This window comes from Eurypyga helias, unplaced genomic scaffold, assembly GCF_000690775.1.
Source record: "Eurypyga helias isolate BGI_N326 unplaced genomic scaffold, ASM69077v1 scaffold1898, whole genome shotgun sequence".
NCBI classification, from domain to species: Eukaryota; Metazoa; Chordata; class Aves; order Eurypygiformes; family Eurypygidae; genus Eurypyga; species Eurypyga helias.
In genome coordinates this window covers 14,227-29,929 of record NW_010267404.1, presented here as the reverse complement: position 1 = coordinate 29,929, position 15,703 = coordinate 14,227, and the positions used below count along the sequence as shown (strand labels likewise).

Here is a 15,703-nt window from a genome sequence, read left to right as displayed (position 1 = left end):
GGTGGGGCGGGGGGGGGTGGGGGGGCACTGGGGAAGGGAAGAAGCACTAAACAAGTAGGAAAATTTAATAAGACCAATGGCATCTCCTAGAGAGCTGGAGAAGTTATTAGCTTTGGTTAAGCGTACAGACATGAGGAAGCATGAAAACAGAACACAGTCCATCCACAGTGCTGAGAAATGGCTAAGCAGGTCAAGAATCACAGGGGGAAGGTACTTGAGTTTTGCCTTGCAGCTAAGATTCCCTGGTGATCATGCAAATTGCACACCCATTTTAGGGAGCGCTTAAAACTGTCCTGATTTTGCTCTTTAATCGGTTTTGTCTGAGAGCTGGGGGTTTCCTGCAAACGCACCTTCTGTGTGTGTTGAGAGAGGTGTTGATGGCTTCAGGCAGATGCTCTTACTACAAAAGCAGTTGTTCAGCTAGGGGAATGTTTAGATGATATGGACGCTAACATGTCATCGCATAGCTTCAGCCCTTACATACTGCTAGTAAGTACTGTGTTTGTCAATAATGCTCCTAAATGGCACCCTGAGTAGTAGACTAGTTCTGTTGCTTTTGCTCACTTCTAGTTTGTTTCCAGTTATCAGCTCACTTGAAGGTAAAAACTCTACAAAAAGCGTAGAACCTTACTGCCCTTTCCTTCCACGTTTAGAGTGGTTTGTCAGGTGGCTGTCTCTGAACACGTACTAAAACCACCCCGCAACCTCTGTGAGAACACTGGCTGTGGGCTTTTTGCCTTGAAGGTAGTTAAAAGAATGAATCTTAAGTATCCCAGAAAGGGATATGAAACACCTGGTCAGAATTCACACCCAACCTTGCCAGTGGTGTTAAACACTACCGGGTGTGTTTGTTACTCAAATACATTGGTCAGTTTTTGGTCTGGAACCGAGGACTTGGCAGTTGTTGCGCTAGGAGGTGAACTTCCACTGAGTTAAATTTCTGCCGCTGCTTCTGCTGCTTCCCCTTGCTCTCCCACTCTTGCAAAATGTAGCTGGTGTTTTTACTGTTCCCCTGACACTTTGGGTTTCATGAGCTGGAGTGCTTCCTAGTCAGCCTGGTCTTGTCTCAAAGATGACTTAAAATTTTGGCTTCTGAACAGAGGGGCTCTTATTCCCTCTCCTCGCTCCTCAGCCCACACCCCCTTAAGTTCAGTAGAAAGAAACCCTCATTTTCTCCTAGTCATCTGTTTGACAGCTGCTCTGTAGCAACTTGTGAATATAAATCTTTTTTTGCAGTGACGGGGGAGTATGCAAATCTTAATTCAGAAAAGAGTTAGCTGCAAGCACACAGGGGGAAGGAGCTCGGTTTGAGTTGCCTGTTGATGTGTGCTTACAATAGGCTTGTTCGCTCTGACACGTAAACAAACTCTCAAGGCTTGTTAAGCTTGTTGGGTCAGAGGCGGTAGCTGAGGTTGAGGGATTGGAGATGGCTATCTTTGGCAGGAGCTGTTGTAGACATACTTTCCCAACAGGAAAATGGGAGAGATGCCTTCAAAGAGCAATTGCTTAAGGCAGTGCCTGGTTTCACTCTTCTGTTCTTTATTGTAGAGCATGCTCTTGTATGAAGCAACGCACGTGCCCTGGAGAAGGCTGGCTGGTCAGTGTCTACAGCTCTGCAGAGGCTTGCAGGTGCTGAGCTCAGTCCAGCATGATTGTGTGTTGTGCTGTAAGGCCAGCATTAGGAGAACTGATCACTTGAAGTGTTTAAAAATCCTCATTTTACTGAGAAGCATATCAGAGAATGGTTAGTAGTTCTGGTGATGCTCACCTATTCTTCCCTTTCTGCCTCTAGAGTCCTTGGTCTCTTGCTGAAACTCAAAATTGAGGGAATTGTGTGGCGTGACGCTTGTCTGGAAACAAAACAGGCCTGGATGGTAGAGAAGAAAGGAGCCTTACAGGAGGCAGACTCTCTGCTTTGTTACAGGGTTTGCTTCCTGCTTTTCTTGCCGTGAAAGCTGTTGGCATAGTTGAGCAGCTCTTTCAGTGGAGAGGTGGAATACTTACCTTGAAGGGATTTATAGTTTGTCATGTGGCCAGGATGTTGAGGCCCAGTTGTGATACACCGATACAGTGGCTCTTCCTCTGAGTATGGATATGCAACAGTGTTTCCCTGACTACCTGGGCTTACCATCTCTGGAGAAACCAGTTTTATGTAACTGACTTGTCCACAAGCGAAAATGCTTCTCCTTACCCTACTTGTTATATATGGTACCAACCAAAATAATGGTTTGATAGGTTATATCATCATTTGGCACAGAACTAGGCTGACAGATTTGGGGAAACTGATGAGCAGATTCTCTGGAGTGCCAGTCCACTTTTTTAACATCTCTTCAGCACCAGCTGGCAGTTCTTGTCATTCCCTAGCAACTGGCTTAATTTCAGTACTGTCTTGATGAGGATAGGGATGGATGTTTTTAATGAAAGCAAAGATTTCCTTTCGGCTTCTAGATCTTGCTCTCTCTAGAGAGGATGGCGACATGGTGGCAGAGTCCATCCATTCATCAGGATTTTGCCCTGTACTTGACCTTCCTATAATCTGGATGTAGTAGAAAGTCCTCTTGTCACTGTCCCCTTCACCAAAGTAACACATCATTATGTGTTCTGGTGAAACTACTGGTGTAACTTCAAGAGAAAACAAGAAAACACCTGGCAGTGGACAGCTGTGAGTGAGAGAGTCTTTTGATGGACCACTACTTCAGCAGGTTTTGACTTAGAATCAGTGTATGGGGGTGTGACTAGTCTTGCAATTATTCCTCTAGGTATCTGCAGCCAAAAGCAGTGCCATATGCTGGAAGAAGTACATACCAACAATGGTGTCTACTACAGTTTGGGTTTGCTTTTTTTCCAGAGGCAGTGAGGCTTGCATTAAGCTGTCTGCCATTCAGCATTGCACCTGGTTTCTGCTAAAGGATTTCCCAAATGGGATAGAAATGGGTGCATCTTTACATGCTGCTCCCTTTCTTCCTGGAACTTGCAGTTGGATAATCTTTTGACAACCGTGTTGGTTTAGAGAAAAAAAAAAAAATCATGAAACCAAAATACAGCCTTTTGCCAGGAGATTGTTACTTTGTGATTTGGGTCAAGATAGTCTCTTCTCCAGAGCTGGTCAAGCACTAGAACACTGGCAGGAAAGAAAGGGGTGTCATTGATGATGACTTCAGGTTTCAGTGTGGTGTGGATTGTACTATTAACCTACCTTCCAGAGTACAATGTTTATCTTCTTGATTGGCGAGCTTATCATTTAGACTTTGCTGGGACTTAGGTGGCTAATGTAATCCACTGTGTACGATACCGCCTCCTGTTCTTTGACACTCGTTCAGTTGTGGGGAAGGGAAGGTTGCTGAACAGCACCGAGTGCCCGAAGAATGTAGACGGAACTGAAGCCTTACACAGGAGGAGTCAGTGCTTGAATGTTGAGGTAACTGGTATTTAAGGTACTGGTATCTACATGGCAGTGGCACTTGTGCTAAGCAAGTTACAGTAGCTTCTGTTTCACAAACTCTGTTTGATAGATTTTTAATCTGCAGTGTTCACGCTGACCTCGCCATCTCTTCAGTGTAGATCTGGATCCAGAGCTGCAGCGGTCTGTGGCAGCGCTAGTTACTTACCAAATGGGTGCTGTCATCAGGACGCGGCAGCCTACTTAGGTTTCAGTTTTGTACAAAGAGGGCAGATCTGTTAGTGACTGAAGCCCAGCACAGGCTGTAGATTCATTAACATGCACCTGCTCTTTTGCAGATTCGGAATCTGAAAAATCATTAAGTGGGTTTGAAACAACAACAGCCTACTCGTTAGAGGACAGCATGGAGTCAAAAGATACCGTAACTTCGAGCGTGTCTGAAGAAAAGGTTTGCGACAGTGGGGAGTCGCTGTCTAACGGAATCAAAAAACACAGGTAGGCTGTTGCCTGTTCTTCTGTTACCATAATATGCATTAATGGTGAGTAAAAAGCCACAGGGGCCTCGAAGCTAACTGTAAAAAACTTCATTAGGGGTGATTGACAAGTAGTTGGTTGCGCTGTGTTTTTATAAAGGGTGCCTTTCCGAGGCTAGCCTGCGTCTTTGCATCTTGCTTTTTGGTGAGCGACTCTGAGTAAGTAAAAATAAAATGCAATGTGCTCTGTAAAAAGGGACACACCTGTGTTTTCATCGACCTTATTGAAATCTATGTGGATTTTAATTCCTTCGTGTATTTTTAATGACCTCTGCCTCCTATTGCCTCTTTAATTTCCAGTCATTTGATCCTTCTCTTGGTATCGGGAATGAATGAAAAATATTGCTAGCCTGGCATCAGAAACTCAAATGTCAACAAAGGGAGTCTTATTTGAAAAGTCTCATCTATGTTTTATGGGCTTATTTTGTGTTGTCAAATGATCCATTTTTGTTTGTTTCCTTGCCCATAAAGGAGGACAATAGGTCTGGAGTTAATGAGATGTAATAGACACCCCTGTTCTCCAGTTTCAGTGAAGGGGCAATGTAATGTTTGTGCTACAGATCAAGACTTCGGTGTGTTTCAGAAAGACTACCTTGAAAGTGTTTTGGATGTGGGGAGTGACGATGGGGACACCAGATCTCTGTAAACCCAGGAAATTCTGATTTTAATTTTACAGAAGCAAGCAAGATGTGCTTTAATTAGTTGGTATCTTAAACGGTTGAAGCGCAGTGACTGAAGCGCGTGGTAATGTCAGAGACCGGATGTTTCAAGGTTCAGCCTCTGCCTGTATACCCCTCCCATCCTAGGCAGAGGCTAGGGCAAGCGAGGTCTGGGGTGGAGTAACAGGGTGATTTGGGCAGGTGATATAAAGCGGCAGACCAAGCGTGTTGCTCTGCGCTTCTGTGCTGTTAGCCAGGGCGGTATTTATGGCCTTGGCTAAGTGCCTTTCCTAATGAGAGCAGGAAATCCAGGGGTGGGAGGGAAGCACTAGGTGAAGGTGGACATCTGAATTACATTCATTGCCTTGGAAACAATGAGGAGAAAGGAAGCAATTAGTGATCAGTATGAAGATGGTGATGCATGTTGGCATGCATTGTCTGGGAGAGTTTTAACAGGGATTGATCTTCTGTTTACTATAAAAAAAACTAACTTGGCACGTTTCTGTAACACTGCACGGTGTTGTCAGAACTGTAGGGAGCGGGTGACTGGAGGAGCATTTAAAATAAATGGTTTTATGAGGGAGAATGAAGAGTAATAAACAAGTACTTCTGCAGAAGTTGTTTCTCAGTTACATGTCGTACTTCTGCAGAAGTTGTTTCTCAGAGTTACATGTCTTTTTTTAGTAGTAAAGAGTAAAGGATGTTGGAGTAAGATGAGTGCATAAATTGGCTAATAATACACTGCTAAAGAAAAGTGGAGCCACCTCTTTTTGACATAAATAAGAACGTGTGGTTACATTTTATGGGACTAAATGGCTATGGAGCACATTCCAGGTTGAGCTGAATGTCAAGCTTTTTTACCTGCCACCTTGGGGACACACTGGGATTTGTCCACAAATACATTGATCCAAACTGTTTTCTCCCCAGAGCTTGGCCAATGTCAGTTTTACCTCCAGGAGCACCTCCTCAGGGGATGGGGGAGTTTTGTGGTGTTCTGAGGCTCTCAGTGGCAGGGAAGTTTGGGCTGGTGCAGGATCTGTTCACTGTGCCTGATCACAGTCCTGACTTCAGCACTGTGTTACCCACGTGGAGCTGCTGTCTCCGGTGCCTCTCTTGCTTTGGGGGCTTGTTAGAGGTCACATGGCCAAAACCACATCGGCTGTGAGGTCACCTGCCTACTTGTCAGAGCAGAAACCTTAACTACTTGATGCTGTGCAAAATAAAGGGGCGTCGGAACGTTTTGATAGCACTTAATTCCACCCTAGGGCTGGCTATAACTTTAACATTTTTGTGTTAACCACATGGAAACAAGCCAGTAGAGAACAGACCAGATTAACTTCTTTTGCATAAAACCTTAGAACCTTCTTCCTGCTCAGGTGAGGAGGATCTGCAGCTGCATCGGAGTTGAGAGTACCTAGCACTGTTTGGTGGTTGGTATAAATAAGACTCTTTCTTGCCTTCGTCTAGAAAATCCAAGTTCTGATCTGCCTCTCTCATTTGGGTGGTGAGGGTTTTGCACGGGGAGGTGGAGGTCGGTTTTTGGGGTTGGGGGATGCGTGTGTGTTGGTTTTGGAGATGTAGGCATAAGTCTGTTGGCTCTCCAAGGAATTATATAGGTAGGCGAAACCAGTACCATTTATAATCTGCTGTCTTGTTCTGATCCTTTAAATGTAGTTCACATCCAGATGATCGTTCACAGAGTGTTTGGAAGAATGTGGGTGACGTGACTTTTTGTATTTTAGATTGGTTTGAGAGTGGACTTCATACTTGGAAACGTTTTTGGGAGAGGATTTGAGAGATAGGACAACACTATGTTAGATATGGAAGTTTTCCAATAATTCCCCTTTAAGCAGGAAATCTTTTAGCTGGGCTAAACCTAAAAAAAGAAGGAAGGAAACAGTGAAACACACAAACACCCCCCCAATTAGCTGGGCTAAACCTAAAAAAAGGAAGGAAACAATGAAACACACAAACAACCCCCCAAACCCTTGGACAAAAATGTTCTGTAATACTTGCCAACATTTAACATCAATTTACCACTTTTACCCTTACTGCTGAGTTTCTGTAGTCAGTTCTCCCTTTGGTTCCCCAACTGGGGAACTTTCAGAATGCAAATGAGCCTGTGTGCAGCTTTTTGGGAGCCAAGAGAGTATTTGATCAGGCTTACACGGAGAGCAAGGTAAATGTGCCTTTTTCACACCAGGTGTCTTCTTCCCCACAAGATCCCTGTAGTACCTACTGTAGATGATGCTTCGAACAAGTGTTCTTGTTTACGTGAATGATCTTAAATGTCTCTTATCTGTTCTACTGCACAGAAATTTCAGCAGATGTTTCTGTCATTTAAAGCTAAAATTAACTTCCTGAGTTGTTTCTATAATTGACATCTGGAAGGAAATTTTTGCACTCACAAGCCTTACCCTGAATCACAGGGAGTGTGTCAAGGTTAGCAGGCCTCGTGTCTTGGCTGCCTGTTGTTTTTCCACATCCTTACTTGTCCCTGGGATCTTTCTCAGTGGCTTAAAATTGCTTTGCTTCTTCAATGTGTGTGTGTTATATGGAGAAAAGGACTGACTCCAGTATCAGGTTTGGCTGATACGTGCCAGAAGTATGGATGAATGGCTACAGCTGAATGCCAGCTTTCAAGTAACTAAACATATTGAACAGGGGGACAATTAACTTCAATGAAAATGTAAGTTTTAATATGTAAGGAGAGAAATCCCTGTGTGTACTTTAGCAAACCAGAAGCACATGTGTGTGTTACATGCAGGAGGGCTTGTTTGAACACGGATACCTGCTCTGCTAACTGCCTTTGTTAAAGAAGGATCCCCAGAAAACAAACGTGTATGCCACAAACGAAGATCAGACTGAATACTTGGTGGACACTGTCCTCTCCTGGACGCTTGTATCAAAGCATCCACAGGAGTATTTTATACTTAATAGTATTCAAGATGTATTTGACGAAATATTTTTGTGCCAGTGGAAAATCAGAATAGGGAGTGAGTGGGCTTACGTTGGTCAAATAAAATAAATCCTCTTACCCGCTCATCCCCTGCATGGGAGCTGAATAAACCAAGCCAGTGCTAGGCTATTAGCTACTTAACTGCCAAAACATGGTTTGGTACCAGGAGGAGTTGAGGCATATGGCTGGGTTTTTGATGGGATGGGGCTTGTGTTTTTAAAGAGCCTTTTTTTCCTTCTGTTCTTTTGGAAAACTGAAGCATCAGCCCTGGTGAAGGTGTTTCAGTAGCAGGTAGTATGGGAGCTAACACAGCAAGCAGGGCTACTGAAACTTAACAGCCTGAATAGATAGTTTTCTTCTCTTGGCAGTGTTTCTGTTTATCGGAAAAGTGGGGTGGAGGAGGCACCTACAGCCTATTCACAGCCTATGTCGTTTAGGTACTGCTTTAGCTACTCTGAGGGGAGACACCACCTTGGGTAGGAGGGCAAACACAGTCATGTTAGAAAACTTTGAAACTCAAGTCAGGCAGTTGGCAATACTTACCTGCTGAGAATTATTCGCATGGGTAATAGCTTTGCGTTCCAAACAATTTTTAGTGGTGTTGTGGACAAAGAGCTTTGGCCTGTATTTATGCCATTCTGTGGGTAAATCGGCTTAATAGTTGAGCTGGTCAGTGGCTGTAAGAAAACTGAACAAAATCTGTGCCTGATTCCTCGTAAAGCTGAGAAATACAGGCTCTCACACAGCCAAAACGCTGATCTTGAGAGTATGTTTGAGACTTGCTTTAGGATACGTCACCCTTCATTGTCAGTGGTTTTTTTCCCACTGGACCAGAGAAAAAACCCACCCTGCTGCCTAACCCTTTATATTCATTCAGATGTAGTGAACGTACCTGGGTACCTACTTTGAAAAGAACTTTTTGTCTTACAAAAGACACCACTGAATTTCTTAATGGTGCCACTGTAAAAACACTCTTCTAATAATGATATGTAGAAATTCTTTTCCACTGCTGTTATGCAGAAGGAAGGCAACGGTTCTGGTTTTGGAGACGTTTGGGGTTCTGTGCAGGTAAAACGGGTTAAAGGCTTCAAAGTAGTGCTGTTCCCCTTTTTGGTTTTTAATTTAAAAATTGGAAAACTGTTACTGTCAAAAAAGAGTATTTGTTTCTTAGTTGTGGTTAGTAATGGAAAACTGTTCTCCTCTCCTTTCTTCCGTGTTCCTTTCCCCAGAACAAGCTTGCCGTCTCCGATGTTTTCCAGAAATGACTTCAGTATCTGGAGTATCCTAAGAAAATGCATTGGAATGGTAGGTAATCGGAAAATGATGATAAAAGATGGGAAGTGATTGTTTCGTTTGAGGGCCAATTGCAAACTTGTTGGGCAGGGGGATTTTTTTTCATATTGGTTGCTTATGTTTTATTTGCTTTCGGGTGAGACTTGGTCAGAGCAATATTCCCTCAGCAAAAGCATTTCCTCTTAGTTTTTAACCCTTCAAGTACTTTGCGGTAGCAAAACTTTTTTTACTTTGTGTTTGGGGGGAAAACCACAAACCCAAAAACCCAACTACTTTTAATTTTGCTTTTCTCCCTCTCCCTTACTATCCCAGTCTTCCCCCCTGCGGTGTTACTGGCCAGACGGTGGCCAGATCCGAGGTTAGCTGCTTGGCATGTAAGCTGCTTCCAGCCAAGGGTGAATTGAGAAGAATTCTTCTCTCCATGGAATACTGAAATAGGCTGGAAGCATTTAGAGGCTGACTGAGGGTTATCAGCAGTAACAGTGGCCTACAGAGGGGAATGTGTGTTGAGTACCTGTTCTCTTCTCCTCCTCCTCCCCATGCAATGAGATGTGGGAATGCTGGGGAATGCCTGTATCCACAGCTCCAAGTCTCCCGAGCTGATGTGAAGCATTGGAGGCTTCTCACGGTGGCTTTAGTGGGGAGGTGTTGCAACCCCAAAATGCAGAGAATGGGCCACAAGCCTGTCTCGCTTAAGGCGTGTGCAGGGGGAACAAATCCGTAAAGGCCTTTGTTCTGCTTCGCAGCGATGGCTGCAGGGCAGCTGCGGTTGGGGAGGGGCAGAACTTGGAGCAGACTGGAGCGAGGTGTCTGCCAAAGCTGTTAGTGCCAGATGCTGCTGTTGTGGGTAAGGACAGGGCTTTTTACCGCCCACCTTGCCAGCAGTCATGCTGCGTGCTTCTCCCTGCTGCTGCAGCCCGTTCAGAACACTGCTGTTAGGCATTCAGAAGGCATGCTTTTTTTTAAACCCAGGAAAGAGGAATTAAACAGCATCAGAACTGTAGGGGTCCTTTAAATTTTTATTCCTGTTGAAAACTTCCTTTTTATTTTGGAATACAGAATCTGTGTGTTTACTCCTGTGCTGCCATGTTTCCCTGTCCTTTCTCCTCCTCCTCTCCCCACCTGCCATCAGAAGAGATAATACATTTAAATAATTACATGGCCTGCATCTACTTAGAGTAGTGAATAACTTAGTCTTTAAAAGGGTCCTTAATACTTCATTCCCTTGTTTCATCTCACCTGCTTTAATGCATTTGTTGGTAGGAAGTTTGTTTGCTGTTTTGGTTTTCTTTTTGTTTATAAGTAGCCTTAATGCCAACACAGATGGGCTTATCAAGCCCATAGGGGATGTACGGGGTTCTTTCCTCGCAGCATTAGCGGAGCCGGGTCAAGCACACCGCATTAGCGCTAAGAGCATCATTTATTTTTGTAATAAGCCAATTACACGTGGGTTACTGCAGGTCGGTGTATCTCACCATTTGGTTTTTAACACAAATGTCACTCGTGCATCAGGAGTTGTCGAAGATCACAATGCCGGTTATATTCAACGAGCCGCTGAGCTTTCTGCAGCGACTGACGGAGTACATGGAGCATACGTACCTCATCCACAAGGCCAGCTCGCTTTCCAGCACGACTGAGCGAATGCAGGTACGGGGGGGGCGTGGAAATTGGTGCTAGCTCCTCAGGGAATGCCTTGGGGTTGGGTGTGTTTTGTGTCCTACGTAGTCTCACTATGGGAGAGGAACCCCTACAACTTGCTGCATGTCGGATTCTCTTAATCGTCACCCAATTGTGCCGATCCGGGGCAACGTTCCACTTTTCCGAAGGCTTGCTTTCTTTAGCCTTTTTGATGAAAACTCTTTATTCCCCTGCCATGCAAACGAAACTTGGCTAAGCCATTTCAGAAGAATCAGTCTGTAAATAAGAAAATGCCATTGATGCTCGATAAGGAATCAAACTCAGGAGACTAACTGCACGCTTACTCTTTTGAGTAGTGCGTCGCTGCATTTGCTGTGTCTGCCGTAGCCTCGCAGTGGGAACGTACAGGGAAGCCGTTCAACCCGTTGCTTGGAGAGACGTACGAATTGATCAGGTAAGGAACAGAAAGATGCTGTCAAGAGTGGAGAGGGGTGTTCTGTGTAACCGATGTTTCAGCAGGCTTGTCAGGTGGTGCACGGATTGCTCTTTGGCTTGTAAGGTTCCCCTCCTTCTCCTAGCAGATGCCGGAGGCACTTGCGATGTGTGTTGGAGTTCAGCAGCGCACCTTCCAGGAAAAGGAAGCTCCTGAACTTTTCAGTGTGAAGCAAGTTAAATTTCTCTGCTCTAAAAACAAGTTTTAATTACAAAAACAACTGTGTTTCTGAAACCTTCTGAACGCAAAGAAGCATGGTGCATAAGGGAGGTGGTAGAACTGTAGTACTCATCATACAAGCGTCCAGAATGTGATCAGGCATGTTAGTCCATTGGTGTGCAGCTGCACTAAAGGCAGATTTTTCTGTCAGGTGAGGTTTTGGCCTATGTTTATGCGGAAGTTCGAGGAGGAGGTTGCTCTCAAAAGCAAACATGTTGGCTGATCGCATTTGGTAGTTCTTGTTACCTTTTTGTACTGTCTTCACTTCTTCGGAATGAGGATGTTCTACATATGAGCTGATCTTTTTGGTTTAACTCTTGCACCGAGTACAGCAGCTATGTGTGGGTCCAACTATCTGTTTCACTCTGGTGAAAAGAACTTGGCTGCAGTTGATATGTAGATACATGGTTTTGGTTATCTTTGTTTTGCAGAGATGATCTTGGATTTAGACTTCTGTCGGAGCAAGTTAGCCATCATCCACCAATCAGTGCTTTCTATGCTGAAGGTTTAAATAATGATTTTGTGTTTCACGGATCAATTTATCCGAAACTGAAATTCTGGGGCAAGAGTGTGGAAGCGGAACCAAAAGGCACAATGACTTTGGAACTTCTTGAGTAAGTTGATAAGGAATAATTACATGGGCCCGGTGGCCACATCCATGACGATTAGTGTGCGTTAGAGTTGTGGCTTAGGAATGGACATGTCCAACGCCCACATCCTAACGTTTGATGGCAGCTAACTTTGCGGGGAGGAGGGGATGAGAGGATGAAAGGAACTGCCGTAATTTCTCCTAACCTACTGCGTACTGATTGTAGGAGTAGTTGGGGCTTGTGTGTGTGTTCTGCAGATGCCTGGAGGTCGGTCCTACTAGGACTAGCATGTTTGAGTCCTGTTGGCTTTCCTGGTGTCACGCAGGGCTAGCGATTGACTGCAGTGAAGTGGCTGTTTAAAGGAATTGATATTCATAAACTCTGTGGGTTGCCTGACTTACTGCCAGGTCTGTTCCAAGAGCTGGTGTGACTTACAGATGATGGCCTGTACAGTAAAGATACAGTATCTTAATTTTTATTCCCCTCCCTTAGGCACAACGAAGCCTACACGTGGACAAATCCTACATGCTGTGTGCACAACATTATTGTGGGCAAGCTTTGGATTGAGCAGTACGGAAATGTGGAAATAACTAACCATAAGTAAGTAAGGAGTGTGAGTGCTTTCACTTGCTGCAAGTTTGAAAAGGAAAAGCATTTGGAAGTAATCAGTGGCCTCTTCCTCTGCCTTTAGAACTGGTGAGAAGTGTGTACTAAGCTTCAAGCCCTGCGGCCTCTTTGGGAAGGAGTTGCACAAAGTTGAAGGCTACATTCAGGACAAAAGGTGATTGCTTCCTTCCCGGTAGGCTGCCCTCTGTTTCCCATGGGAGCTGTAGAACTGAGTGCCTGTATCGTAGCCTGTCAAGGGCATGAACCTGCAACAGCAAGGTTATGAGTCTTGCAGCACCAACAGTGAAGTTCTGAAGGTTGCTCTCCAAAGTTCCTCCAAATGTTTTGGTCTGAAATGATGAAATAAATCGGTCTAAGCTCCTTTTGTAAACGTTGTCTCTCTTTGACAGCAAAAAGAAGCTCTGTGCGCTCTATGGGAAGTGGACCGAGTGTTTGTACAGTGTTGACCCGGCTACGTTCGACGCTTACAAAAAAAATGACAAGAAAAATGCCGAAGAGAAGAAGAGCAGTAAACAGGTACTGATCACACAAGTGGTATCTCAAAGCATGATGGGACAGCTAATATTTTAATTTTAAAATAATATTTTAATAACGTGTAAGAGCATTAACACTTCTTTTCACTTTTTCTCCCTTTCCTAGTAGGATTCAAAACAGACTGGATGAGTACCGTATTAAGGGATAAAATGCTTTCTCTCCGAAGGATTATGTATTCAACCTTCCCAAAACTTACAGGGAAGTGGCTGGGGTCATCACCTGCCTCTTTCTACCAGGTCATGTGGAGGTGACATCATATATGATCAGAACCATAGTCCAACTAATGGATATGATAATACATTCTGACAGGAGGATTTGCCCTCCCAGAGGCAGGATTAGACTAGGTGCTCCTCTTGATAGAGGATCCTATTTTTTAGCTTTTACAGGGAGTTTTTGTATTGCTTTCTGTGAAGTTTTTACAACCATAGAAATGCTTGCTTGGGTGGGTTTTTTTTAAAATTGCCTTTTTTTTTTTTTTCCCCTGGGGGGGTGGTGTGGAAACCCCTTTCTTAATTCTTCCAGATTTCTGGCCAGCAGTATGCTTTTTACTTAAAATGAATGGTGATGGTGACAACATACAGCTTGATGAACAGCCGCTCGCACAGTAGCTTAGAATAGGGGTGGTTCCGCTTTGAAGCCACGTTATTTTTGTTGGTTTGGATGTTGGTAGTGTTTATACTTCAGGAAAAAAGAGACAGAACCCCGAAAGCACTTGTTCCTGAGACAGAACCCTGAAAGCACTTGTTCCTGTGCAGGTTCAGATTGTTGCCGTGTCGGGGATTGCTCCCGTGTGTGCCATCAGGAGAGTGCTAAAGCTCTGGGGATTACTGCTTCTCTTAGAGCCTGACCCTGTGAGCTCTAGGGAGAAGGAGCAAAGGAAAACACACCCTGTGTCATTGTTCAGCCACTGCTTCGTGTTTCCCAGCTGTGCTTAACGTAATCCTTGCTTTTCAGTCTCCCACCGCCTAACGCTCAAGCTGCTGCGGCATTGCACTGGCTCTAGAAGCAGGCTGCTTCTGCTGGCTTAACAGAACTGTTCTGTGTGGCAGATGGGAAGCTTTGTAAGGCAGGGGAGGAATCGGGTAGTCTTTGCCAAATCTGTATTCCCAGCGCCCTCTTGTGTTGGAGGAATCGGTGTCGTGTTTGGGTTTTGAGCATCGAGGTGAGCCACGTCTCATGTATAATGTCTGTGGTCTGTCCCTTCAGGGTAGTGAAGGGTTCGTTGAGGTGTGAAAGCACATGGCCCTTCAGACTTCTCCTAGTAAGAATTTTCAGATTGATTTAGTTGTTTTCCAGCTATGCCTTCGTGCTGCCTTGCTCCTAATGAAGAATCACTTCTGTCTGCCTATAGGGGACCTCTTGCAAATTGCTGCAGACTTCCCCCTGAATCCCTTTGACTCTTATAGGGATAAAACGTAAGGAAAAATAATTTTTCGGGGAGCTAGACAAGCCTTCATGTATGCAAAGATGATATTTCACCACCATCACAAGAGCTATAGCAGACCTGGGGTTAGACCAGGGTGGCTCTGCTCTGAATGAACTAGAGCCTTTCTACAATCACAGAACGGTTTGGGTTGGAAGGGACCTTAAAGACCATCCAGTTCCAACCCCCTGCCATGGGCAGGGACACCTTCCACTAGAGCAGGTTGCTCAAAGCCTCATCCAGCCTGGCCTTGAACACTTCCAGGGATGGGGCATCCACAGCTTCTCTGGGCAACCTGTTCCAGTGCCTCACCACCCTCTCCGGGAAGAACTTCTTCCTGATACCTAATCTAAACCTCCCCACTTTCAATTCAAACCCATCGCCCCTGGTCCTGTCACGACAGACCCTTGTAAAAAGTCCCCCCCAGCTTCTGTGTAGGTACTGGAAGGGGCTATAAGGTTTCCACGGAGCCTTCTCTTCTCCAGGCTGAAGAAAAGGATCCTTTTTAATTCAAGATGAAGCAGAAGGACCTAATAGCTGAGGGACTGAGCCTGGTCTGCCTGTTGTTCTGGTCACTTTGCAATCTGTTAGTTGTTCAAAGCGCTGTACCCAAGAGCTCAGCAATGAAACAGAACCCTTAATGCTTCCTAATTTTCTTGGAGGCTTAACACATGAACCAGCTCAGAGGACAACTGAGCCCTGTTTGAGGACTGGGGTTGGGTGTTTTTTTTTTTTTTTGCACTAAAACATCAGTCTGTGTTATCAGACGCAACCATCGGAGAGCAAAGCTGATTAGCAGCACAATTTAAGGCTGTTGGCGTGTAGCCCAAGTATTTACAGGATTAGTTGCCTTTAGGTTCAGCTTCGTTCCCCAGCAGTCTCTGAAACGCGCTGCTGGTGTCAGCTGTGATAGCGACACCAAGTTTTCTTGGGAGAGGGTCGTTGTCTAGCTGACTTCAGTGTTGTAATGTCTGCCTGTGTGGCGGAACTGCTGTCGGCAGCATTGGGCCCCACGTGCTTTAAAGCTGCACGTAAAGAGGGCGATGGTTTAGAACCAGTTCAGGTCACACCTGCACTGTGACCACCAGTTGTTCCCTACTGCCCTGGTAACCCTGGGTGGAGTCCTCCCCCTTTCTGGCAGCACCACTTGGCAGTGCCGTGGCCGCAGCTGTGTCAGGCCATGTGTACCTTGGCCTCCATGGGGTGCCCTTCTCGGAAGTACCAGCTGGTCTGGGTGTTGGCATTTGCAGTTTGCCCTCTCAGTAGTGTGGTGGAGGGGTGAGGAATGGGACTTGTGTTATCCAGCTGTAATGAAGAAGTAATGAAGTATCGGGC

General features: G+C 45.1%; 1 protein-coding gene across 1 annotated transcript in view; it reads left to right on the top strand.

Moving 5' to 3' along the window:
- The window catches only part of OSBPL1A (oxysterol binding protein-like 1A), a 28,512-nt gene that overhangs the window by 5,233 nt on the left and 7,576 nt on the right, over positions 1–15,703 (top strand). Inside the window, exons 2-10 of the mRNA XM_010157394.1 lie at positions 3,739–3,895; positions 8,781–8,856; positions 10,357–10,491; positions 10,839–10,936; positions 11,626–11,808; positions 12,277–12,384; positions 12,476–12,565; positions 12,801–12,927; positions 14,221–14,229. Coding sequence (XP_010155696.1) covers positions 3,804–3,895; positions 8,781–8,856; positions 10,357–10,491; positions 10,839–10,936; positions 11,626–11,808; positions 12,277–12,384; positions 12,476–12,565; positions 12,801–12,927; positions 14,221–14,229 — 918 coding nt within the window. The 5' untranslated portion in view covers positions 3,739–3,803. The remainder of the gene's footprint in view (positions 1–3,738; positions 3,896–8,780; positions 8,857–10,356; positions 10,492–10,838; positions 10,937–11,625; positions 11,809–12,276; positions 12,385–12,475; positions 12,566–12,800; positions 12,928–14,220; positions 14,230–15,703) is intronic.